This window comes from Tupaia chinensis, unplaced genomic scaffold (genome assembly GCF_000334495.1).
Source record: "Tupaia chinensis unplaced genomic scaffold, TupChi_1.0 Scaffold000539_1, whole genome shotgun sequence".
Classification (NCBI taxonomy): domain Eukaryota; kingdom Metazoa; phylum Chordata; class Mammalia; order Scandentia; family Tupaiidae; genus Tupaia; species Tupaia belangeri.
The window spans coordinates 962,312-990,309 of record NW_006160052.1 but is presented as its reverse complement, the minus strand read 5'-3'; the positions used below and the strand labels follow the sequence as shown (position 1 = coordinate 990,309).

General features: G+C 41.7%; 1 protein-coding gene and 1 long non-coding RNA gene across 4 annotated transcripts in view; one reads left to right on the top strand and one right to left on the bottom strand.

Moving 5' to 3' along the window:
- Positions 1–13,885, top strand: part of BLNK (B cell linker) — a 99,222-nt gene extending 85,337 nt beyond the window's left edge. For all 3 annotated transcript variants that reach the window (XM_006157327.3, XM_027775264.1, XM_027775263.1), the window contains 4 exons: positions 753–829; positions 3,768–3,851; positions 8,294–8,449; positions 13,510–13,885. In XM_006157327.3, the coding sequence (XP_006157389.1) occupies positions 753–829; positions 3,768–3,851; positions 8,294–8,449; positions 13,510–13,629 (437 nt within the window). In that variant the 3' untranslated portion in view covers positions 13,630–13,885. The remainder of the gene's footprint in view (positions 1–752; positions 830–3,767; positions 3,852–8,293; positions 8,450–13,509) is intronic.
- LOC102480174 (uncharacterized) lies at positions 1–27,989 on the bottom strand. The gene is made up of 3 exons (XR_001371037.2): positions 27,661–27,989; positions 17,175–17,311; positions 1–232 (listed from the first exon to the last, which is right to left on the bottom strand). It is a non-coding gene; the product is annotated as an uncharacterized LOC102480174 (long non-coding RNA).
- Between the last annotated feature and the right edge of the window lie 9 nt (positions 27,990–27,998).

Here is a 27,998-nt window from a genome sequence, read left to right as displayed (position 1 = left end):
CACCAGGTTCGGGTATTGAACTGCGATTGGCCATGTAGTAGTCCAATGCCTTAGCCACCATGCCATCCACTGGCTCCTTAAGTACCATATTTTTATGAAAATATCTGTATTTTCCAAGCAAAAACAACCTAGTAGGAAGAGCAGGATTGTTTTCCACTCTGTAAATCTCTTTAATGTCTGGAGTAACAGAGACAGCTGAATTCTCATGTCCGTTTCTTCTAATATGTTTTTCCTGGTTGAAATAGATGAAGAAAATTGGGCTTCAGAAAGATAGGTAATTAACAAAGAAAAGACGTCTTTAATCCACTCTATGGACCTTGGGGACCTCTAGGGGTCCTCAACCACACTTGGAAAACCATTGCCTTAAGATGTTTTCACTGGGACCAGCAGTTAGCGTAATGGCTATGTCGCTGGACTCTCACATAGTCGACCACGGTTCGAGTCCGGGACCTGGTGGCTTAAACTCACGCCGGGCGCGTGTGCATGCGTGCCCAAGATCCCGAGAGGAGAATGGAGGAGAAGGGATTGTGGCGTGACCATCCCCCCTGGGGGGTGATTTCTCGCTTTCTGTCTCTATGTCTCTCTCTGTCTGTCTGGCGAGCGCACGCGCCCTATAGCGAAAATCTCTCAAAAAAAAAAAAAAAGATGTTTTCACTGAGTGTCCGCTGCAGCACAAACCCTGGGGTGGGGTGCTGGTAAAGTAACTGCTCAAGAAATGGTGAAGATGAACTCATTTTTCAAATTCTTCTCAGGATTTCCAGATGGAGGAAGCTTGACCGTGGATGGAGCATTACCTGGCTTTTCATCTAATTCCACTTTTTCAGAACAGGTATGCAATGAATTCTTTTTTTTAAACTGCCAGACAGGACATGTCCTCCCCAGAGAGAAAGCATCCCCTGTGGAGAGTAGTCACCTGCAATCTTTCTCCCTCCATTTCTCCTTCCCATCAGGATTTTTGGGAGCACACAAACACATGCCCAGTTTGATTTACAAGCCCTGGGGCTGAGATCCCACTTGCAGTCAAGCAGGCGGGACCTGGCTCTCAATTCACAGAGCTTAACTGCTACACCCTGGGGCCAGCTGAAACGAACTGTTGATGTCATTTCTGGTTGGTAGAGAGTCCCCCATTTTTGTTTCAGTGACCAAGATCAAGCTCCATGTGTTCCAATTTGTATTCCAGGTGCCCTGGATAACAATTAGTGTTTCTTCTTAAAAATTAGCAAGAAAATGTGTTGTTTTATTGTTCTTCCATTCATATGGTTTATTTTATTTTATTTTATTTGGAGAGGTTTTCACTATAGGGCTCATGCGCTCGCCAGACAGAGAGAGACATAGAGACAGAAAACTAGAAATCACCCCCCAGGGGAGATGGTCACGCCGCAATCCCTTCTCCATTCTCCTCTCGGGATCTTGGGCACTCACGCACACGCGCCCAGTGTGAGTTTTAAGCCACCAGGTCTGGGACATGAACCGCAGTCGACTACGTGGGAGTCCAGTGACATAGCCATTACGCTAACTGCTCATTCCCCATTCATATGGTTTTAATTTAAGCTTTGTAATCTCCTCATAATAAATCTGTAGAGGAGCCGGCAGGCAGTGTAGTGGTTAAAGCACTGGATTCCCATATGGCCAACCATGGTTCAGATCCTGGACTTGGCAACTTGCTTTCTAGCTCTCCTCCTCTCTCTCTCTCTCTCTCTCTCTCTGTTGCTCTGTGGTCAAGTTTAAAAAATGATAATGATGATGAATAAAATTAAATTAAAAAATGGATCTGTAGAGCCTTATGATACTAAAATACATATAAGATAACCAAATGTATTTTTCAAAGAATTATTTAACTTTTTGCCTTAGCAACCTTGATAACGTCGTAGTCGACCGCGGTTCGCATCCCGGACCCGGTGGCTTAAAACTCACGCCAGGTGCATGTGCGTGCGTGCCCAAGATCCCAAGAGGAGAATGGAGGAGAAGAGATTGCGGTGTGACCATCCCCCCCGGGGGGTGATTTCTCGCTTTCTGTCTCTATGTCTTTGTCTGTCTGGCAAGCGCACGCGCCCTATAGTGAAAAACCTCTCCAAAAAAAAAACCAAAAAACTCATGCCGGGCGCATGTGCGTGCGTGCCCAAGATCCCAAGAGGAGAATGGAGGAGAAGGGATTGCGGCGTGACCATCTCCCCTGGGGGGTGATTTCTTGCTTTCTATCTCTCTGTCTCTGTCTGTCTGGCGAGCATGCACGCCGTAGAGCGAAAAAACCTCTCCCCCCCCAAAATAAAATAGGGAACCAGCAGTTAGCGTAATAGCTATGTCGCTGGACTCCCACGTAGTCGACCACGGTTTGCGTCCCGGACCCGGTGGCTTAGAACTCACGCCGGGCGTGTGTGCGTGCATGCCCAAGATCCCGAGAGGAGAATGGAGGAGAAGGGATTGCAGCGTGGCCATCCCCCCTGGGGGGTGATTTCTCACTTTCTGTCTCTATGTCTCTCTCTGTCTGGTAAGCACACGCGCCCTATAGTGAAAACTTCTCGAAAGAAAAAAAATGAAATAAAATAAAATAATTATTTAATTTCATTTATTATTATTAGTTTTTTTATTTGCTAAAGGGCACATATGCTCACCAGAGAGAGAGAGAGGTAAAGTGAAAAAACAAGTTGCCAGGTTCAGGACTCCAACTGCAATTGGCCATGTGGGAGTCTGATGCTTTAACCACCACACCTGAGAGGTGGGATATGCAGTGTGGCCATCTCCCCAGGGATGATTTCTCATTTTCCGTCTCTCTGTCTCTGTGTCTCTGGCAAGCACATGCACCCTATACCCAAAATCTCTCTCTCAATAAAAGCATGAGTTGGGTTTCTGAGTTGGCCTGTATGCACTGAACATGTGTACACGCACCTGTGACCCCAGCTGTCTGGGAAGGTTGAGAAAAGGTCTGTGGTATGAGACTCTGTTGAAGGTGCTTATCTGTCTCTCCCACTCTCACGCACATGAAAATAAACACACTTAAAACAAAAAGAGCCAGAAGACTGTGCACCCTTGGGCAAGTCCCTTAAACGTATGTAAAAATACATGTAAGAATAAAAAATATGTAAAAACATAAAATGGCATAGTGGTTACAATGCGGGACTTCCACGTGGCCGACTGCAGTTTAAGTCCCAGACCTGATGGCTTAAAAATCATGCTGGGCACATGTATGTGCATGCCCAGAATCGCAGGAAGAGAACAGAAGAAACGGGATTGCAGTGTGGCCAACCCTCCTCACTGGGGGGTGATTTCTTACTTTCCCTCTCATTATCTTGGTGTCTCTCTCTCTCTCTCTCTCTCTCTCTCTCTCTCCTCCAAGCACACATGCCCTATGGCAAAAACTTCTTAAAATAAATAAATAAATAAAATAGGAAACTATTGCATGTATCCTTCTTGCCTGCAAAGAAGGCATATATCCTTATTTGCTAGAACCAAAAGAGTTCCACAAAGCGACAACAATAAAAGCACAATGGAAAGGGAGATTATAACATACTCAGAAGAAAGAAATGCATGGGTCAGGAACCTAATGGGATTCAGCTGTGCTCATATATTAAGTTCAGCTAGGGTCAAATGGGAAAAAAATTCCAAGCTAAAATCCTTGTGGTTGTTTAATGAAAGCATGAAACTATTTTCACGTGTCCAAATGTAGTTAGGCCAGTCTTGGTAATGCAGAAGGGGTCTTTGCTCCAGAGCACAGAAGTTAGAGGCACTGAGGGTCTAAGTCATGCTTAACTATGCCCCGCATTTCACAGGAAGCCGAAGTTCACTGTAAGCCCTGGTATGCCGGCGCCTGCGATCGCAAGTCTGCTGAGGAGGCGTTGCACAAGTCAAACAAGGTTAGATTGTTTTAAATCCCATTTCTTCACCCCAGCCTATCCTAGGCACAATTGTGGCCTGATATATACTAATGCAATCATTGTAACAACTATGGATACAGGACTCTTCTTCCTTTACTACTTCAAGAAGAACTACTGCACCTTCCTCTTTCCAGCATCTTCTTTGTCCCTCCCTCCCTTTTCTACTCTTCTTTTAATCTCCACAAGGCTCTATAGACTCATGCTCTCCCAACACTAAGAGACGAGGTGCTGAGAGATCTCTGGAACTCTGGCCATTACATGAGCTCCATCTAGGAGTGAACACTCACTCACAGGCTATTTTGGATCAGTGCATGAGATTAAAGAAGAGAGAGAGAGGTAAAGTGAAAAAACAAGTTGCCAGGTTCAGGACTCCAACTGCAATTGGCCATGTGGGAGTCTGATGCTTTAACCACCACACCTGAGAGGTGGGATATGCAGTGTGGCCATCTCCCCAGGGATGATTTCTCATTTTCCGTCTCTCTGTCTCTGTGTCTCTGGCAAGCACATGCACCCTATACCCAAAATCTCTCTCTCAATAAAAGCATGAGTTGGGTTTCTGAGTTGGCCTGTATGCACTGAACATGTGTACACGCACCTGTGACCCCAGCTGTCTGGGAAGGTTGAGAAAAGGTCTGTGGTATGAGACTCTGTTGAAGGTGCTTATCTGTCTCTCCCACTCTCACGCACATGAAAATAAACACACTTAAAACAAAAAGAGCCAGAAGACTGTGCACCCTTGGGCAAGTCCCTTAAACGTATGTAAAAATACATGTAAGAATAAAAAATATGTAAAAACATAAAATGGCATAGTGGTTACAATGCGGGACTTCCACGTGGCCGACTGCAGTTTAAGTCCCAGACCTGATGGCTTAAAAATCATGCTGGGCACATGTATGTGCATGCCCAGAATCGCAGGAAGAGAACAGAAGAAACGGGATTGCAGTGTGGCCAACCCTCCTCACTGGGGGGTGATTTCTTACTTTCCCTCTCATTATCTTGGTGTCTCTCTCTCTCTCTCTCTCTCTCTCTCTCTCTCCTCCAAGCACACATGCCCTATGGCAAAAACTTCTTAAAATAAATAAATAAATAAAATAGGAAACTATTGCATGTATCCTTCTTGCCTGCAAAGAAGGCATATATCCTTATTTGCTAGAACCAAAAGAGTTCCACAAAGCGACAACAATAAAAGCACAATGGAAAGGGAGATTATAACATACTCAGAAGAAAGAAATGCATGGGTCAGGAACCTAATGGGATTCAGCTGTGCTCATATATTAAGTTCAGCTAGGGTCAAATGGGAAAAAAATTCCAAGCTAAAATCCTTGTGGTTGTTTAATGAAAGCATGAAACTATTTTCACGTGTCCAAATGTAGTTAGGCCAGTCTTGGTAATGCAGAAGGGGTCTTTGCTCCAGAGCACAGAAGTTAGAGGCACTGAGGGTCTAAGTCATGCTTAACTATGCCCCGCATTTCACAGGAAGCCGAAGTTCACTGTAAGCCCTGGTATGCCGGCGCCTGCGATCGCAAGTCTGCTGAGGAGGCGTTGCACAAGTCAAACAAGGTTAGATTGTTTTAAATCCCATTTCTTCACCCCAGCCTATCCTAGGCACAATTGTGGCCTGATATATACTAATGCAATCATTGTAACAACTATGGATACAGGACTCTTCTTCCTTTACTACTTCAAGAAGAACTACTGCACCTTCCTCTTTCCAGCATCTTCTTTGTCCCTCCCTCCCTTTTCTACTCTTCTTTTAATCTCCACAAGGCTCTATAGACTCATGCTCTCCCAACACTAAGAGACGAGGTGCTGAGAGATCTCTGGAACTCTGGCCATTACATGAGCTCCATCTAGGAGTGAACACTCACTCACAGGCTATTTTGGATCAGTGCATGAGATTAAAGATTTGGGTCAACATGGCAAAAAAAAAATACCTGAAACTTAATTTTTGGAGAGTTCAGTCTCAACCCTACATTGGGGACAATGCAGTTTGAACAATCCCTGAGTAAAGTGCCACTTTTCACTTTCATTCTCCCTGCTCCTCTTATTATGACTTGTCCCCCAACTTTGTCAGAACAGATAACATTTACCTGCTGTTCTTCCCACCCTTGGTTTAGTCCTAGCTCTTCAGCTGAACACATTAAATGCTTTCCATCAGTCCTTTGGTTGACTTTGCCAGTTGTGTTTTGTCTGATGAAGCTCACATAGTAGATTCCAGGAAAGATTGTGTTCGCATCATTCCCAAAGTTCTTGTAAATCTGAGCCTGTTTTTACATATACTGATACTGGGAGGAAATCTTAGCAAGGTATAAAATCCTTCACTTGAGTTTTTTAAATTTTGTTATTCTGGCCAACAAGCGGTGTGGTGGTTAAGGTGCTGGATTCCCACATGGCCGACTCTGTGATTCGAATACCAAACCTACCAGCTTCAAAAACACTCAGAATTCTTGTGTGTGTGTGCCCAAAACCCTAAGAGGAGAGCGGAGAAGAGATTGTGGTGTGTCATTTCCCCTAGAGGAGTGATTTCTCACTTTCCATTTTCCCCCTTTCTCTGGCAAGCACACAAGCCCGGTAGCAAATATCCTTTTAAAAAGGAAAGAAAAAATTATGTTGCTGTGCTGGATTGCTTTGTTCTGTACGAGGCTTGAAGTTTGAGGCTGTTGTAATTTTCTTGCCCTTAGGTGTAATTTGATACTTTAGTCAGAAGGCTCTGCAACTTTTTTGTTTTAGTCTAATATCAATAGTTTTGCAAGAGTTTGTCTCTTGAGTGGATTTATGCCAGGTCATTTTTCTCAGGTACACAGAAACCCTTTCAAAATGTACATTTAATTTTTCTTAAATTATAATTCCATTGTTTTGTCTTTCTTCTTCAAGGACTCAATAGCATACACGTGGGGATTTTTTTAGTTTCTTTCATTTCAACACTGTGCTCTGACCATATTATACTTCTTTTATTAAATCTCATTCTCTTACTGTCTTGGTTGTTTCTACATCTTCCTCCAGTGTCATTTATTAAATCTTCATTGAAGGTTATTATCCCTTGGGCATCTTTTAATTTTTGTTTATTTCTGAGATAGATTTGTCTTTTTCTTAAACAATTTTCCTAAGTTTTATCAATTCTTGTTGCATTTCTTCTTCCTACTTTTTGTGCATCTTTGTTCATAATTTTTTCATTTAAAACATTAATTTACCTTATTTTAGTTTTGTTTGTTGTTTTAACTATAGGGTGTGTGCGCTCACTGGAGAGACAGAGAGAGAGGGAGAGAGGAAGTGAGAAAGCACCCTCCAGGGGTGATGACCAGGCATAATCTTTTCTCTTCATTGTGCTCTTAGTCCTAGTGTGTTTTCTAGCTGCTGGGTCCAGGATTGAAACTGTGCAGTCAGCCATGTGGTATCCAACCACCTTAGCCACTACTCAACTTGACTAGCCCCATAATTTTAGAATTTATGATTCAGGATATTTTAATAAAATATTTAGTAAAATTTGGAATACTGTATTACATGTTTTTTTCCACTTAACCTAAGTTTTTTGGGGGAGAGAATTTGCCCTAGCTAAAAGTTTGATTGTCAATCTCATTTCTTCTTCTAGTACTTTGGAATGGAATTTGATACTTTTTTATTCATAGACAACTTATGGACATGGCTTCCAGTTTAAGAGTGTCCTCTGCAGGGGCCAGTAGTGGTGGTGTAGTGGTTAACATGCTGGATTCCCATGTAGCTGACCACAGTTCAAGTCCCAGACCCAGCAGCTTGAAACTCATGCCAGGCACATGTGCATGTATGCCCAAAGTCCTAAGAGGAGACTGGAGAAGGGGTTGTGGCCTGGTCATCCTCAGTTCCTGTCTATCTCTCTGGCGAGTGCACATGCCCTAAAAGCAAAAATCCCTGGGTTCTATCTTAATGTGTCCTTTCACACATTTCTAAATCCTATAAACATAATACTTTATTTAGCACATCAAAAAGCTAACATTGGGACCAGCAGTTGGCATAATGGCTATGTCGCTGGACTCCCACATAGTCAACCGCGGTTTGAGTCCCAGACCCGGTGACTTGAACTCACGCCAGGCATGTGTGCGTGTGTGCCCAAGATCCCAAGAGGAGAATGGAGGAGAAGGGATTGCGGTGTGACCATCCCCCCTGGGGGGTGATTTCTCACTTTCTGTCTCTGTCTGGAGAGTGCATGCGCCCTATAGCAAAAACCTCTCAAAAAAAAAAAAAAGCTAACATTGACCTCACTTAGGATTTTTATGATTATATATTTTTGCTGAACTATAAGAAAATAGTAAACCCAAATCAATAACAAAAATCATGCAGTTAAATATCACCTTTGAACATAGTATTTGGATTCTTCACAAACTGGGTTCTAATCTGCATACAATAAGTAATACTAACCATAGTTACGCTTTTCTCTCATTAAACAGGATGGATCATTTCTTATTCGAAAAAGCTCTGGCCATGATTCCAAACAGCCATATACACTAGTTGTATTCTTTAACAAGCGAGTATATAATATTCCTGTGAGATTTATTGAAGCAACAAAACAGTATGCTTTGGGAAGGAAGAAAAATGGTGAAGAGGTCAGTAATTTCTCTTCTAATTCAACTCTCTAAGTATATACTGAGCACAGTGATATCATACTACACTAGGCGCTAGCGATGAAGAGAAGGGATACAGTAGCACTTGGGCTGTGCGTTCATGTATATCACAAATAGAGCATGAGGTACGATACTACGTCTGAGCAGTATATCCTATGATGAAACAGAAAACAAGACAGAATGGTACGAGATACACCCTAATCCTTTCATCCAGATACCTAATAGGATCAGTCTGACCCACAGTGTTAGTCCAGGACATACGAATCAAGGGCGAAGTGTCTAATAGAATGAAGATGATATGAATCAAGGTCAGGGTCCACCCTCCAAAGTAAAGACCTACAATCTCGACTCAGCTGCCAAGGATGGTGAGCAGGGAGAAATACAGAAGAGACGCAGAAACATAATTGGAAAATAAGATTTAATTTTAAACAATAATCCTTGGAACAGAATGACTTTATGTGCCTGCAACAAGAAAACAAATCATACTGGTATTAAATATTAACCGAGCATGAACTTCAGTATCTCTTTAATCAGGACTGAACTTAATGCTTAACAAAGCTCAGTTTAGTCAGCCTGTTCCTATAAGTGAGCCCTGAAATATGATCCAGAATTGGAGTGACACCTGTTCTGGTCTCGAATGATGGCTGAATTAGATTAGGTAGAACAAAAGTTGGAGGGAAGAAGAAGAAGAGGAAAGAACAATCTAAGTAGAGAAACTAGCTTAAACAAAGTTCAAGTTAAGAAATAAGTATTTTCAAGGTTCCTTCAGAAAGTTACACACACCATTCCAAACCCAGCTCTTGTTAGAAAGCATTTGAATGGCTAGAAAGTGTCATCGTTGCTGAAGTGTCTGTCTTCTCCACTGGGTGAGGCCAGGGGCTCTGTCTCGTTCAGCTCCATTTCCAGAGCTAGAGCACAATGGCTACCTTGATTGGATGCTTGACGTATACTCATCGAATGAATTGATTGATTTGTTGATTACAGGCAGAATAGCACTCCTAAAACAAACGGAAAAAGTCTCGTGTGTTTTTTATTTTGCTTGTTTAAACTATTGTGGTTAAAGGCACATATTATAAAATAGACCACCTTCACCATTTTTAAATGTACAGTTCGTCAGTGTCAAATATACATACATTTTTGTGAGACAGATCCCCAGAAATTTTTCATCTTGCAGAACTGAAACTTTACACCTCTTAAACAACAACTCCCCACACACATGCTCTAGGGTGGTTCCCTGGAAGCTACCATTTATTCTTTTTTTTTTTTTTTTAAGTTTTATAGAGGGCACATGTGCTCACTGGGGAGACACAGAAAGAGAAAGAGGGGAAGCAAGAAAGCACCGTCCCCTATGTGGAGAATAGTCATGCTACAATCCTTTCTCCTCCATTTCTCCATCCTTTAGGATTTGGGGCATGTACACACACATGTGCCTGGCGTGTTTCTCAAGCCTCCAAGTCAGACTCCAATGGTGTGGTCAGCCATGTGGGATCCTGCGGCCTTAACCAGCAGGCCATGGACTGGCACTTTACTTTCTATTTTTATCAATTCAACTAGTTTAGATTCTTCGTATAAGTGGGATCATACAATATTTGTCCTTTGCTACTGACCTGTTTTACTTGGCGTAATGTCAAGACTCACCAATGTTTAGCATGTGACAGGATTTCCTTCCTGCGTAGTTTCCCACTGTATCTACATATTAATGTTACATATGAAAAACATATTAATACTACAGTTTGCCCACTCTTCTGTCAGTGGACATTTGACTGCTACCACCTCTTAGCTATTTTGAATAGTGTAGCTATAAACATGAATGTGCAGGTATTTCTCCAAGACCTTGCTTTTGAGTCTTTTAGATATATGCCCCAAAGTAGTGGTTCTGGTTGTTTCGTTTTGTTTTGTTTTTAAGAAACTTCCATACTTTTTATCCATAGCAACTACATTATTTTACAGACTCACCGGTACTGCCCAACTCCCCCACATTTCCACCATCATTTGTTATTTTCGGGTGTAGTTTTTTTTAATCGTAAACATCCTATGGGTATGAGGTGCTATCTCATTGTGGTTTTGATTTGCATTTCTCTGATGATTGGTGATATCGAGCATCCTTTTATATGCTTGTTGGACACTTGTATATCGGGAGAAGTGGCTATTCAAGTCTTTGGCCCATTTTTAAATCAATGTATTTATTTATTTATTTATGGTTGTGTTTTAGGAGTTATTTACATAATCTACATATTAACCCCATATCAAATATTAGACTTGAAAATATTTTTCCTCTTTGCAGGTTACCTTTTCGCTCTGTTGATTGTGTTCTTTAAGGAAGAGAAGTTTTAAATTTGATGTAGCCCTACTTGTCTATTATTTTCTTTTGTTGTCTGTGCTTTTAGAGCCATGTCCAAGGAATCATGGCCAAGTCCAATGTTATAAAGCTTTTCCCCTATGTTTTCTTCTGGGATTGAGTTTTATTTTGCTTTGAATAAAGTATCATATAAATAAAAAAGACAAAGCTCTTGAATCTGAGAACACAGAACAAGAGCAAACTTGGGTTTTAAGATGTAGGCTGCCCTGTCATCTAACACCAGCTATACTTAACAGAACTGCCATTTTTTTCCTCACTCATAAGTATCTTCAATCTCACTGAAAACTTTATCTTACAAATCTTTTTTCCCCCTGTTAAGTGATCTGCAGTAAAAGTCAGTGGTAGGAGAGAGTCGTGACCCTAGTATTAAAGAATGGCTTTGCAGGGTGCTTTTATTCTGGTCTCCTCAGCGTCTAGCTTTTGGGTGGGTGAGGGAGCTGTCCAAATTAGAGGTCCTGAAATTCTCCCATATAAATTTTGAGCTCCCAAATGGGCTCTGGACATTTTTGTTCTGCTAGGAAACCCTGCTAAACAGAGATTCCTCTTAGCCTAGTGCATCTTCATCCCTTCCTCAGAATTAATAGGTCAGAACGTCACCCCACTTTCAACCTATCCAGCCGAAGGATACCAAAATAAATAGTATACTGGCATCTGTATATACTGGGTCGGTTAAAACTCTTACTCAAATGATCTGTAATAAAAAGATAAAATCTCCCACGTATATACATCTGAATGGAAAATGGTAATTTTGGCTATATGTCAACCATGTAAATATTTTTGAAAAGTACGTGTGTCAGATTTGTGTTTGTGCATATGTGGGGAGTAAAAGTAACCAAACGATAAACTGTTTGACTTTTTATGCAGCTGTTTTGTTAATAGCGATACAGAATCAAGTAGCTTTACAGCTTTGACAGCTGTCTTCATTATCTTATTGGCCATGCAATTTTCAGTTATCAAACAAGTTATTTTCCTATCCATGCATGGATATCCGAATTAATGTAAACAGGAAAAGAAGGAACAGAGGACAAACTGTAGTTGGTGTATGCCTAATTATTCTTTCAACTAAATCACAAATATGCTTTTACTCTGCTCCTTAAACCTTTCTACTCAGCTCAGCTGAACTTCCTGTTGCGAGCATTTCTATCCCCAACACTAGGAGCCAATACTCAGACTTATTTCAGGACTAGATAGAATGAGATGTGTTTGTGTAAGTACAGCCACTCTCTCCAAGGCTTCCTGGGTTCAAGGCATACCTTTCTACTCAGAACCCACTTCAGAGAGGTTGTGCTATTTCATTTTCTGGCCCATTCGTCTATACATCTAACTTCCATTTGGTTTAACAACGTGCTATGCCAAACAGAATGGAGGCCTTGTGTGATTCAGTACAGATCATGTTACTGGCCATGGCAAGAGGACTGAATGGCTAAAGAGAAAGTAAGGAATAAGACTAAAGTTATTCAGGATCCCTGTCTCCCACATCTTCTTCATGACTTAATATTCTGTTAGCCAATTACCTAAAAGACAACGGAGATGTCATGTGAAAAAGTTGGCCAGTATTCAGAGCATTTTATTCAAAATATATGTATATAAAACAACTCATAAAGGCTTTTAATTTTTTTTACTTCAGTTGTTTGTCTTTACCTGAAAAATTAAGAGACAGTAAAATCAATGGATAGAAATTACTAGACTCATGACACTGCTGCAAAACAACTACCACTTTTTTGTTTAATGATTATAAATTTGGCGATTATGAACTTGTATTACTTTTCTTTACTCAGTACATTCTATTATATGGTCTGTGTCACACTGATTTAATCTTTTAAGACTTTGATCATTTTCCAGAAGAAAATTTATAATAAGCTGAAATCCATAGACAGTGTGGATTAAAATACGGAAAAATAAATGTGTACAATGAGAGCCTAGCATTAAATGTCATTATTAATTAGGCACTAGGTTATCTGTAAGCTTCTCCAGAGTCAAGCAAAAATAAAAATAAAAGGATTTATAAAGCTTTATATTAAAAAAATAAATTTATCTAGGAGATAACATTTTTCTTTTTTTAAAAAGATTTATTTTATTTAATTTTATTTATTCATTCATTTATTTTAATTTGACCAGAGAGAGAGAGAGAGAGACAAAGAGAGAGAGAAAGTGAGAAAGCAAGCTACCAGGTCCAGGACTTGAACCGTGGTCAGCCATGTGGGAGTGTTCAGCACCTTAACCACCACGCCACCTGCTGGTCCTGGAAATAACTTTTTTCTAATACTAAATTCTATGGTAAATTTATTGTATCTACCCTTATACCCAATATATAATTGACTTATGCAATATATCAATCTATGCTTTGAAAACAATGTAGAAAAATGTACTGAACGACAGAGTCACATTTGACAATAAATAAAAAGCAAATGTTAAAATTTGTATCATAACTCCAAGAAGTAATTTCTCTAAATAATTATGCTAATTGAGGCTGCCAGTGTGCTTTTTATCTTACTAGATATAGAGAAGTCCAGATTTTGCCACCTCAAAGGTTAAAGCCTGTGTTAAACTAGAGTTTTTTGGGCAGAATGTCAGGTGGGATCTGATAACTTTTACTAATGTGAGAAAGGAGAATGTGAGGGGACCAGAGCTCAAGTCTAATACAAATGCCAACATATAATCCCTCTATGTTTTATTTCTCTAGTACTTTGGGAGTGTCGCTGAAATCGTCAGGAATCATCAACATAACCCCCTGGTTCTTATTGACAGTCAGAATAATACAAAAGATTCCACAAGACTGAAATATGCAGTTAAAGTTTCATAAAGAAAAAAATGGAAGCCAATATCATTGCTTCAGACAGTTCCCCCCAGTTTCTCCTTTTGAGAAGAAGTTCCCAAACTTCATTTTTCAGATTATGGACCATCAGATAAAACAGAAGACGAAGGCAGCCATTTCTTTATAAGAAGCTCACATGGACTTCTTCTGCCTGTTGCTTAACCCAATGAGCTGTTGACATCTGGTGAGGCTGAGTTAGCACGCAACTCATACTCTCCAAATAAATGTCTTTATTTAAAACAAACAGGTGTAAAGCATCATCAGTCACATAAATGTTCTATTTTCAAAATAAAACCATCATTCTCTTGGATAAGACAACATTGCTGCAAATCGAGGCCCCACAACGGCCACTAATGCACTAACGTAGCTGGATTGTCTGCGTCAGTGCTCAACACTTGTGTCTTGGTTACAGCCGTAGAAAATACGGCATTAAAGGTAACGTTTGGTATTTGTAAGTCCAGTCACAGGGGTGTAACAGCTCCTTTCTGCGAGTGGTCCAAACCGTAAAGGGATGTGCAGGGGTATGAACTTCCTAGTTCTTGTCCAGGATTATGCTGTTAGCTTTGCTTATTAAAGATAATTATGCCCTCTTTGATCTGCATGTCTGTTAAACAGAACCTAAACTGGATATAAGGTTCCAAGTAGGGTGACAGCAAACTAGGGTAGAAGCTGTTCCTAGGGAAATGTCCCACAGAGCGAGGGCAGAAAAGCAGACACTGATGAACACTAAGGAATGAAAGTGGCACCATCGTGAGCAGCCATGGCCGAGGTCCTAGATCATCACAGAAATGTATTCTACTTTGTTATGTCAAGGGTTTTTTTCGGTTTTTACTTTGGAGAGCATTGAGATAAAACAGGGAATTAAATCTAATCATCAAGTGAGGAATGCACTTGATCACTGAGCAAGATAGCAGTCTCAAAAGATTTGGAAAGACTAGAAGGTAATGATTTCAGAGTAATAATACTTTCATACTTACTATCTATGTTATGGGTTGGATTACTCCACCCCCTTGAAAAAAGACAGGTTGATGTCTTAACTCCATGTCTCAGAATGTTCCATTATTTGGAAACAGGGGTCTTTACAGATATAGTCAAGATCAGATCAGTAGGGTGAACCCTAATAGAATGGCTGGTGTCCTTTTTTAAAAGAACTATCTTATTTAACTTTATTTTATTTATTTTAATTTGACCAGAGAGGGTCAGAGTGAGAGAGAGTGAGAAAGGAAGCCGCCAGGTCCAGGACTCAAACCACAGACGGCCATGTGGGAGCCCAGCACCCTTAACCACCACGCCCAACTCTTCCACAACGGGTGTCCTTACAGAAAGAGGAAATTTGGACACAGACACTGGCAGGTGCAGCGTGGAAACTGAAGACACCAGAGAGAACCTCACAGGAAGATGGGGACTGCAGCAATTCAGCTGCAAGCCTAAGATCACAAAGATAGCCATGATTCCTCAGAAGCTGGGAAGAGGCCAGGCCAGATCCCTACGGGTTTAGAGTGAGCACGGCCCTGCCACACTTTGATTTCAGACTTCAGTCGTGCAGAGCTGGGAGGCAACAAACTTCTGGAAGTCTGAAGCCACCCAATTTGTGGTACTCTTTTATAGTGGCCCTAAGAAACCAAAATAATTTCTTACATTTTCCTTCCTTTACAATAAAATTGAGGGGGCCAGCAGTTAGCATAATGGCTATGTAGCTGGACTCTCATGTAGCCGACAGTGGTTCAAGTCCCAGACCCAGTGGCTAAAACTCACACAGGGCACGTGTGTGTGCGTGCATGCCCAAGATCCTGAGAGGAGAATGGAGGAGAGCGGGTTGCGGAGTGGCCATCCTCCCTGGGGGGTGATTTCTCACTTTCTGTCTCTCTGTCTCTGTCTTTCTGGCAAGTACACGTGCCCTATAGCAAAAACCTCTCCCCCCCAGAAAATAATAAAGTAAAATAAAATTGGGTATAAATGGGTTTTTGAGATTTTGTATAGGAAGATTTTTTTTTCTTTTAGGAAAATAATGAGATAATTTAGAACATATTCAAAAGAGTAATTTGCAACTTAAAGGAAACTGGGATGATCGTTAAGTAAAGCATACATTTGTAAAGTACCAGCTGAAGCCTAGTTTACCTCAGTATTATAGGGAGTTACTTTCTACTTTAGTAAATCCTCATTAATTCCTTCTGCTACCACAGTGACCCTGGCTCCAAAACCACCTTCCCTGCACACCTGTCTCCTCCCCCAGGTGGCCTACTCCAGCTGGATTAAGGAGCTGGCTGAGGGTTGTGCTAATCCGCCATTGGTTACCGCTCAGCACTGCCCTGGGGTCACCTGGAGCAGAGACTGGGAGGGTCTCTGAGGGAAGCCATGCTCTGCAGAGGGCCCTGCTCTTCCCCAGCGTTGGGAGAAGCGTCCAGCTCACCACGCCACTCTTCCCATCTCACAGCACAGTCCACTGGCCACGATCCTCGTGGTGGTATTCTCAGGGAGACTAGAAAGAGTTCAAGAGATCTCAAAAGCCCTAGCTGTCATTTTTCACTGCTTGACGAAGCGATTCTGAGCGGAATGTTCAGACAGGCTGGGTGGTGGAACAGGAGACGCGTGTCGAGGAGTACACGGCCCGCAGCAGGAGGAGGAAACGCACAAGCCAGCTCCCGGCTGCTCCTCCAGGGAGGCTGTGGGCTGGACTGCAGCGCCGTAGCAGGCAGGCTGCCCACATCGTTTGAGTGGCTGGTAGAGATGGGAAGGTCAGGCCTGCAGCCGTCGAAAGCCTGGATTTTGTCATAAATTAGCCAGGCCAGCTGCCTAGAGCCCCTGCTCTGAGCGCTAACTACTCTTATGCAGGTATGACCGGCTTGCCTACAGGGAGGCCAGGGGAGCAGCATCAGAGATGAGCAAAACCAGCACCACGTGACACAGCTCAGGCAGGACTGAATTCCTGTCCTTCGAAATGGCCTGCTTCTAGATAGGGTTGCCTGAACTCACGGAAGGATCTACCTCCCAACGGGGAGAATTGCACTGAGTGCCCCTGGCCCTTGGCGACTGCGTCTAGCCACAGGTGAGGCAGTGCTGGCTTCAGTGAGGTCTGGGCATCCTAGACCTCCCATTTACCAGTGTATGTTACTGGGCGTGTTTTTTTATTTTTATTTTTTTATTTTTTGGAGAGGTTTTTGCTATAGGGCACGTGCGCTTGCCAGACAGAGACAGAGAGACAGAAAGTAAGAAATCACCCCCCAGGGGGGATGGCCACGCCACAATCCCCTCTCCTCTGTTCTCCTCTCGGAATCTTGGGCACACACAGGACGCGAACCGCGGTCGACTACGTGGGAGTCCAGCGACATAGCCATTACGCTAACTGCTGGTCCCACTGGGCGTGTTTCTTAGCACTCCCATTTGTACATCTGTGGAACAGCGATGTTCCAGTAACAAACTAGAGTTAAACCAGCGTGCTGGTCAGTGCCTGGCACTTATCTGTGCCTAGTAATCGACTGATACTTCCCTAACCAAAATCCCCTTCGTAGAGACAACTCTTCAAATAAGCTCACCTGTAAGTATCTTCAAACACCATAATTTTAATTATGTCTCAGGAAAATCCCAATTGTCTTCTCAACATCCATGGTTCTTAATTTTTTAGTAGTTACAAAATTCTTGGGAATCTGATGCGGTCTATAGGTCCTTAGTCCTGAGGAGAAAATACATATATGTACATACACAAAATCTCACATCAAATCTCATGAGAGGGAACCAGCAGTTAGCGTAATGGCTATGTCGCTGGACTCCCACGTAGTCGACCGCGGTTTGCGTCCCAGACCCGGTGGCTTAAAACTCACGCCGGGCGCGTGTGCGTGTGTGCCCAAGATCCCAAGAGGAGAATAGAAGAGAAGGGATTGCGGTGTGACCATCCCCCCTGGGGGGTAATTTCCTGCTTTCTATCTCTCTGTCTCTCTCTGTCTGGCGAGCGCACACGCCCTATAGTGAAAACCTCTCAAAAAAAAAAAAAAATCTCATGAGATTCCTGAAGCCTTCCTTGGACCAAGAGTCCAAAGACCTGAGACCCTTGTGCCACATTCTTCTTAAACTTGGATGCATCAAGTTGGGCATACTGCTCTAAAGACCCGAATGACCCTAACCGCAACTCCTCCAGTAGAAGAGATACAGGATATAGCAATGGTTTGGCCCAAAGGCTTTGGAGTGAGTTGCCTCAGTTCTAATCTCAGCTTCAACAGTAACAGATTGTGTGACCCTGAGCAAGTTGTCTTGGTTTCTTTATTTGTAAAATGAAGATGATAATGTAGCCCACATTGTGGGACTGATTGTTCAGTGAGTGTGTTAAGAATTGTAAAAGTTCAAGTGCGTTCATAATTCTTCCTTCCTTCATCAGTCAGCATTTACTGAACCTGCCGTGTCTGTGACGATGTATGTCTGGCACATGAAACGCAGAGAAAAATCATCTCAAATTCCTGAGGATACCCAAATGGCACTCAAACATCTTATTAAATCAGAGTGATAGGGGCCAGGTGGTGTGGTGGTTAAAATGCTGGACTCCCACATGGCCAACCAGTTCAAGTCCTGGTGACTTACAAATCACACTGGGCATGTATGTGTGTGTGCCCAAAATCCAAGAAGGGAATGGAGGAAAAGGGATTGCAGCGTGGCCATTACCTCTGAGGGCCAGGGGGTGGTGGGGGGATGATTTCTCACTTTCCTTTTCTGTCTTTCTCTCTCTCTCCAGCGAGCACACATGCCCTGTGACAAAACCCTAAAAATTTTTTTTAATGATTTTATAAAAATACTAAATAGAACTTTTATCCAGGATCTACTGTACTTAAAAGAATAGACTATCAGTCCTATAATTCAGCAGTTAAGGGAACCAGATCCTACATGGCCTACTGCAGTTGAAATCCCAGTCCCAGCAGTTTGAAAAATATGCTAGGTATGTGTGCATACCATGCCCAAAAGCCTGACTGGAAGGAGGAATGGAGGGAAAAGAACTGCAGCATGACCACACCCCATCAGGACGGTTCTCCCTCCCTCTCTCCCTCTTTCTCTCTCTCTGATGAATGTATGTGCACTCTGGCAATGAAAAAAAATTATTACAATGAGAAAAACCCTCAAAGAAACATGAATGTAAGTGGAATAAATGTACTTACTGTCCCAGCCGTGGAGGTGCACAGGCTGCATACTGACTCGATGGTTTCCAGCCTAGAAAACTTAAAGAATGCAAGTGCCTCCGACCAAAGGGGGAAAGCTGGGAGAATGGACTCACGTTACATTCTTAGTCATCCAGTACTGAAGTAAGAGTGTCAACAGCAATTCCTTCAACAGGGTATCAGAACAAATCAGAAAACTTACATTCGCATATAAACTTACTAATAGGAGGAAAAGTTACCATACTAGTCTCATAAGAAGTTTTAGAAGGTATTCTTCTGGGGACTAAGAAAGGCAGGGCATAAGAAGTGTATTCCGTGTTAACATGAACACTAATTGTTCTTCATTTTTGTTTGATTTTCATGATGATATAAAGAAGTATACATTTTTTTTTTTTTTTCTGATGGTAAAGGCCTGCTGTTGAAAATGGAGAAGCTGGAGGCAGAGAGAGTGGCCTCTGGGTTAACCCATGCCTAAAGTGCTGAGGCTCTCTTTAGTTGATGCTGGCCAATTAACAAAGGAAAAAGGAGAAAAATCTAAAAAAGGACACCCCAGGGGCATGATGGCAGGTGGCGTGATGGTTAAGGCACTGGACTCCAACATGGCTGACCATGATTCAAGTCCTGGACCTGGCAGCTTGAAAATCACACTGGACACATGGACTTACCTTAAACTAACTAACTAACTAACTAACTAACTAAATAAATAAATAAGGACACTTCAAGACTTGGAGGTAAATGTAATTCTTTTTTTTTTTTTTTTCAGAATTACTTTATTTAATTTTATTTATTTATTTTTATTTTGACCAGAGGGGGACAGCACGAGACAGTGAAAGAGAGAAAGCAAGCTGCCAAGTCTGGACTCAAACTGCAGTCAGGCATGTGGAAGTCTAGTGACCTTAACCACCATGCCACCTGCCGGCCCCAGCCTACTACTTTTGAGATGCATCCATATTGATACATATATCACTAGTTTGTTCCTTTCCTTGCTGACTAATATTCCATTGTCTGAATATATATCCATTTGCTTTTCGCTAGCTGATGGAAATTTGGTTGTTTATAGTGTGGGGCTAAACAAATGAGCTGTTATAATTTGTGTAGAAACTTTTGCATGGACATTCATACCAGGGTAATCCTGGATTCATAAACAAACATAAGCAATGTTCTAGTCTCTTTTCCGAAAGAGTTTTTTTAATGTATTTTCTTTATTTAAGTAAACATTTTGATTATAATACATGAGCATGGACAACCATGTGACAGAGTACAGTAGTCTATGGTTTGGTGTAGCCTCCTTGACTTTAGGCTGCATATTTTTCCGGGTGATTCTTCAAGATTTGACACTGACGCCCAACACAAACTTTCCAATGGCCATGCAAGAGTTCTAGAGACTGCTACCCTTCCCCTCCGTCTCTCTTCAGATACTGTGTGCCATTTTCTCCCACGAAAGAATTTTTTTTAGAGTTGGTATTATTTCTTCCTGATATATTAATAGCATTCACCAATAAAACCATCCAAGCTTTGTGAAAGGTTTTTTACTACAAATTCAATCTATTTAATAGATACAGGGTATTATGATTTTCTCTTTCTTCTGTGTGTTTGTTAATTTGTGTCTTTCAAGAAATTTGTCTATTTCACTGGGCTACCAAACTTACTCATATAAAAGTAGTAATATTCTAACATAATTCTGTTAAGAGCCGTAGGACCTGTAGTAATAGCCCCTGTGTCATTCCTGATATTGGTAATATCTCTTTCTCTCTTGATCAGCCCAGCTAAAGGTTTTTTTAATTTTACTGAATTTTTCAAAGAAATAAGTTTGGGTTTCATTAATTTTCTTTACTGTTTGTATTTCTACAGAAACCTGATTATTTCTTTCCTTTTACTTATTTTGGGCTTAATTTGCTCTTTTTTTATAGTTTCTTAAATGGAAGCTTACCTAATTGAGTTTTGTTTTGTTTTTTGAGAGATGTTTGCTGTAGTATACATGCACTCATCAGAGAGACAGAGAGTGACAGAGATAGAAAGCAAGGCATCACCCCCCACCACCATCGGGGGTGGACATGCCACAATCCCTTCTCCTCCATTCTCCTCTTGGGATTTTTGGGCACACATGCAGACACCCTGGGCATGAATTTCAACCTGCCAGGTCCAGGACTCAAACCACAGTTGACTCCATGGGAGTCCAGCACCTTAACCACTATGCCACCTGCTGGCCCCCCTAATTGAGTTTAAGTCTTTATTATTTTCTAATTTAAGTATCTGAAGCTAAAAAGTTCTCTCTAAGCATAGTATTATTGAACAAGGCCAGCAGATGGCACGGTGGTTAAGGTGCTGGGTTCCCATATGACCTACCTAGCGGCTTGAAAATCATGTTGGGCACATATGTATGTGTGCCCAAAATCCAGAATGGAGAAAGGACTATAGCACGGCCATCCCCCCAGGGGGTTGATTTTTCACTTTTCCTCTCACTGTCTCTGTCAAGCACATGTGCCCTATGGCAAAAATATATATACACTCTTTATGAGGCCAGATGCTATGCATGGTGGTTAAAGCAGCTGGATCCCATATGGCCAACCACATGGTTCAAGTGTGCATGCTCAAAATTCCAAAAGAAGACATAGAGGAGAAAGGGTTGTGACATGACTATCCCCCATGAGGGATGCGCTCTCTCTCTCTCTCTGATGAGAGCATGTATCTTCTTTCAAAAAGATTTTTTTTTTTTGCTATAGGTTGTATGTGCTTGCTGGAGAGACAGAAGAAAGAGAGAGAGACAGAAAGTGAGAAATCACCCCCCCCACCAGGGGTGATGGCCACACTGCAATCCCTTCTCCTCCATTTTCTTCTTGGGATCCCAGGCACACACCCACATATGCTCAGTGTGAGTTTTAAGCCACCAGGTCCAGGATTTGAACCACAGTCAACTACGTGGGAGGCCAGCGACATAACCATTACACCATCTGCTGATCCCTAGGGTGTCCCGGCCCGCAGGACAGTCGAACAGGTTTCCTGAGGGAAGGAGTGAGAGACGGGACGAACGGCGCACTGTCACAGCACAGAGATGATGCAGTGTCTCTTCAGGGTTGTCTCTTTATTGTAGGCAGCATGGAGACGACAGTGTTCAGGGTCATCTGGAGACGATGAAGCGTCACAGCTCAGGGTCGTCCGGAGACAACACAGCATCACAACTCAGGGTTGTCCAGAGATGGCACAGTGTCACAGCTCTTCAGGGTCTTCAGGGTCATCTGGCGATTATGGACCAGGGATTGTTGTTATATACACGTTGGTGGGCCATGATTGGTTGAATGAAGGATAGTAAAAGGTGGGTTATGATTGGTTGCTTTGTGGACCAATCATGAGGTACCCAGACATGCAAATCTGAGGGATTCTAAGCTCACTGATTTGCTATGGGAAGTGGCCAATCAGAGTGTGGTGTTGAAGGTGAGGTTTTTGAAGGGGAGCCAATTGTGGCCTTTGTAATTGTTTGCTCTCTGAGCCTAAGATGGCAATAGTAAGAGACTCATGAAAAATAGCCTCAGACTCGCTGGTGTGCAGCCTCCCACACTAGGGCATGTGTCTTCTGGAAAATTTTTAAAGAGAAAGAAAACATACTCTCTATGAATTCAATTTGTTTTTATTTATTGAAAAGTGTAATGAGTTAGTGGATATGTACTTGTAAAACAAGATACATTCTTCTATTCTTGAGTAGACTTTTCTGTAAATATCATTTAGTTCAGACTGATACTGTTGCTCCGTCTTCTATGTTCTTATTGATGTTTGGGCCTACTTGTCCTATCAGTCACTGAGACCAGGATGTGCAATGGCTATGATTGTGCATTTGTTGATTTTTCTCTGTAGTTCTGTCCACTTTGCTTTATGTATTTTTTGTTTTAGAGGTTTTTGCCTTCAGGTGTGTGCACTTCCCAGAGAGAGGGAGAGACAGAGACAGTGAGAAGGAAAATGAGAAATCACCTGCCAGGAGGGGTGGCCACACCACAATCCTTTCTCCTCCATTCTCCTCCTAGGATCTTGGGCGTGCATGCACGTATGCCCAGCATGAGTTTCAAGCCACCAGGTCCAAGACTTGAACCACAGTCAGCCATGTGGAAGTCCAACAACGAAACCACTATGCCATCTGCTGGCCCCTGCTTTATGTATTTTAAAGCTTTGGTATTGTATGCACAGACCTATAAGGTTATCACATCTTCTTAATGAATAGATATCTTTATCATTAAGATATTTCTCTTTATTCCTAGTATTATTTTTTGTTCTGAGGTCTTCATTTTTATATACTGACAATTATGTCTCTTAATAACAGTGTGTATGTCATTTATATCTAGTATAATTACTAATCTGAACGGGTTTAAGTCTACCATCTGTGTATTTGTTTTCTATATTACCCATGTTTCCTCCTCCTTTGTTTTGTGCTGTTGGGTTGAGATTTTAAAAGCAATGATATCTTCAATATTGACTCAGTTGCTACATTTTTAATGGCTTCTCTAGGGTGTATGATCTACATAACTGACTTACCACAGTCTATCTTAAAATACAACCTCGTATCTCCATCCCCACCCTCCACCCCTGCCTTTGTGTTACTGCCACCATACATTCTACATGTTAAAAACCCTACAGTGGTTTTTGGCTTTTTGTTTTGTTTTGACTTTCTATAGTTCTTTTTAAAAGAAATTAAGCAATGAGGGAAAAATCCAGTGTGCTTAATTCTTTCTGTAGACCAAATATACATCTGGCATCATTTTTCTTCCACCTGAAAAAAGAAAATATTTTTTTGGAGAGGTTTTTGCTATAGGGCATGTGCACTGGCCAGAAAGACAGAGAGAGACAGAGAGACAGAAAGCGAGAAATCATCCCCCCGGGGGGGGGGGGATGTCCATGCAGCAATCCCTTCTCCTCCATTCTCCTCTTGGGATTTTGGGTACACCCACACATGTGCCTGGCGTGACTCGAACCATGGTAAACTACATGGGAGTCCAGGGACATAGCCTTTACGCCAACTGCTGGTCCCAATATTTAAAAAAAAATTTTTTTTAATTACATTTTGCTGTGTCACAATCCTCCTGCCTCAGCCTCCCAGGTAGCTAGGACTACAGGTACATGCCACAGCACCTGGATTTTAGGGTGGGCTGGAAAATGAACACGGTCCCCAAGGCCAGGTAACCTGAGCCTGCCAAGCAGCAGTGTTAGCTGGTACAAGCTACAAAGCTGGGCCTAAAGATTTTTCTTTCAACATTTTAGATGGTGCGATTTTAAGGTAATGATTTATCTTAGATTTATTTTATGTTAAATTGTCTTTGTTTTATCTTCATTTTTTTTTTTTTGAGAGGTTTTCACTATAGGGCACGTGTGCTCGCCAGACAGACAGAGAGAGACAGAGAGACAGAAAGCGAGAAATCACCCCCCAGGGAGGATGGTCACGCCGCAATCCCTTCTCCTCCATTCTCCTCTCAGGATCTTGGGCACGCACACACAGGCGCCTGGTGTGAGTTTTAAGCCGCCGGGTCTGGGACACGAACCGCGGTCAACTACGTAGGAGTCCAGCGACACAGCCATTACACTAACTGCTGGTCCCTATCTTCACTTTTGAAGGATAATTTTACATAAAATTCTAGGATGACTTTTTTCCTTCAGTACTTTAAAGATATCATTTTACTGTTTTCTGGTTTGTATGGTATCTAACAATGAATCTATGGTATTTCTTACTTTTTATTCTCAATACATAATGTATGCTTTTTTCCTCTGGATGTTATTACAATTCTCTCTCAGTGGTTTTTAAGAATGTGATTAAGATGTGTCTTGAGATGGTTTTCTTTTTGTTTTTGTCTGCTTGGGCTCCACATAACTTCTTGGTTCTTTGGGTTTATAATTTTCATCAAGTTTAGAAAAATAATGTTAGTTATTATTCCTTCAAATTTTTTTCCTGTTCTCCCTCTCCTCCTCTTCTGGGACTGCTGTTCCATAAACACGGCAGTGCTGGATATGGCCCTGCAGTGCGGGGCATAGCTTGGATTTCCCTCTAGGTTCAGTTAGCTGACAGCCCATACTTTAGTGCCCTGGGATCTGCCTCAGGTTGCGAACCAAGTATGCTCTTCTTGGGCAGCCCTAAAGCATTCATTAAGTTGGTTAACTTTATAAGAGATGCATGGCAGTCAGAGGCTAGCTAGACTCAATAGTGCTTCTGCTGACCAACTCTTCTCTTTCACCAGCATCACATCTGCACTGTGGCCTGAAGGCTCTCTCTCTCTTTTTTATTTTTATTTTTTTCGGTCTGAAAACAGCCACTGTTTATTTACTGACCAGATCACAAAAATAGTCATGGTGGATGCCTTAGCCTAAGTTCATCCTTCTAGTAAGTCTGTTGACCTGGTCTTCCCTGTTGCCAGCATCTCTACCTTCTACAAAATGGGTGGTCTTATTCTTCATTCCACCTCATTGAGAAATAATTTGAAGGGCCACAGGAAGTTATTTTCTTCTTTGAAGCATTTCCCAGCAGTATAGATTTCATGAATCAGATCCTCCATGTACATGATGCCAAATTTACCAAGAGATTGTGCAATCAAAGAGCTATCTGTCAAAGCAATTCGCTTCTTATTGATTTTGCCATAGCCACACTTACAGATCAGGATCAGTTAATTTACTGACTTCAGATTCGGGTTCCCCCATGCAATATATGATTCCACAAGTCTCAGCATGTTACTGAGGGTTTATTGAGCTTAACAAACGTGCCACTGAAGATCTGGTGAAGATGAAGAAGCTGCAACACCTTTTGAACCTTTGAGCTCACTCCATTGACATCTCTGATCCTGATGACAAATGCCAATTTGGGTTCTGCAGGTACATAGAAGTCGCCAGCTTTTCTTGATATCCTGGCCATGCGAATCTCAGGTCTGTACATCTATCTATATTCATTATGATAGTGCTTGGCTTTTTTTAAAGAATTATTTTATTCATTCTTTCATTTATTTTAATTTGACCAGAGAGAGACACACAGAGATAAAGAAGAAAGTGAGAAAGCAAGCCACCAGATCCAGGACTTGAACCATGGTCGGCCATGTGGGAGTGTCCAGCGCCTTAACCACCATGCCACCTGCAGCCCCTGTGCTTGGTTTTTTCATAGATAAGCTTCCTCCTTGCCTTTCAAAGCATCTTTTCAGCAAACTTTTTCTCATGCACTTGATGTTCAGCTCCACAAAATTCCTTCACTTTTTCTTAAGGGTTTCTGGCACAACAGGAACCCTTTTCTCGGTGGCTTCCACCACAGCAGGAGCCTTTTTCTTGGTTTCCGTCACAGCAGGAACCTTCTTTTTCTTCTCTTGAATGTCCTCCATGGTTCCAGCTGGAAAAGAGGAAGGTCTACAAGCTCTTAATCCTGCAACTTCCCCTTTAGTTTTTCCCAGGCATTATTGCCTAATGAACCTGTTACACTCTCAGCATCTTCTTCTCAGAAGTCCCCACCAACAGCTTTTGGATTCTAAGCAGCCAGTAAAAAGAGGTTTGGGGAATGGATTACTCATCACCCAGCTGCAAGTTAGGACCAATCCTATGAGTATATAAGGCAAAGATCATCCCTAGTACAAAAGTGTAGACCAGACACTAATCCCCTGCAGTGATTTTCAAAATATGATCTTAAACGTGTTGTACTAGTATTTCATTGAGGATTATTGCATTTACATTCATAAGAGTTTATTGTTTTGCTTTTATTTTTGCTTCATGTTTTTTGTTTTGTTTTGATATCTTCATCTGTTTTGTTTTGATATCTTCATTTGAAAACTGACTTCATAGAAAGAGTTGGGAAGTGCTCATTTCTGTCTTGGTTGTAGTTGCTATAACAAAATGCCAAACACTAGATAGCTTAAACATCAATTACTTCCCACAGTTATGGACTCTGGGACACCTGAGATCAGGGTGCCAACATGGCAGGGCTCTGCTGAGGGCTTTCTTCCTGGCTTACGCATGGTGTCTTCTCACTATATCCTCGCATGGTAGAGAGAGGAAAGAAACTCCGGTGTCGCCTCTTCTTCTAAGGGTACTAATTTCCTCATGGGGTGCTACCTTGATGACCTCATCTTAACTTAATTACCTTCCCAAGGCCCTACCTTCTAATAATGTCATTGGGGGGGGGTTAGAGTTTCGATGTATGACTCGGAGAGAGACTCAAATATTCAATACATAACATCTTTTATCCAGTTTTTGGAAGAATTTGTAAAGAATTGGTATGTCTTCTTTAAAGTATTAAGGAATTCACTAATAGATTCTGAAGTCATCTGAATGTTTTTCTTAGCTGGAATTTTTGGAGGCACCATATTGATTTCATAGTTGCTATAAGTTCTTCCAGATATTCTATTTCTTAGGTCATTTGCCAGAACACTACCGAGTGAGACATAGAAACAGGGAGGGAGAACTCCCCAATGGGGCATGGTCACACTATAATTCCTACTCCTGCATTTCTACATTCTGCTGGAATTTTGGGAACACATACATTACATGCCAACATGTTTTTCAAACCAACAGAGCCAGGACTCAAACTACAGTCAGCCATGTGGTACCTGGCTCCCTTAACCACTTGGCTATGGTTAAGGCCATGGCTCTTAAGTCATTTTTCATAGTTGTCTTTCTAGAACTTTGTCCATTTTACATGGGTTATTTAATTACTTGGCACAGTATTTCCTTATATTTATTCTTATTCTATAAAGTTCACTCTCATTCTTTTTTTAGTAGTTTACTACTTTTTTCTTAACCAGTATACCTAAAGATGATCAATTTTTCTGAAATTAAAAAAAAAAATTATTTGATGAAAGTGTATGTCCTCACTGAAGAGGGACAGAGGGAGAGAAAGGGAGAGATAGAGAGAGAGAGAGAGAGAGAAAACACTCACCATGGAGGATGGTCATACCAGTCCTCTCTCCTCCATTTCTCCTTTGGCGATTTTAGACCTGCAGGCACACACAAAAACAAGCAGGCATGGTTTTGAAGCTGTCGGGTCCAGGACACGAACTGCACAGTCAGCTATTTGGTCCAGTTGCCTTAACCAGCACACCACTGTCTGGCCCACTGTAGAGAATAAAAGTGGGAAATTTTTAGTCATTATTTCTTTAAATACTTTTTTTAAAAAACACCTTTATTACATTTATAGTACATTAATGGTGTTCCACATTTCTCTAAAGGTAGATATAGAAATAGATATAATTCACATACCACATAATAACTCACTCA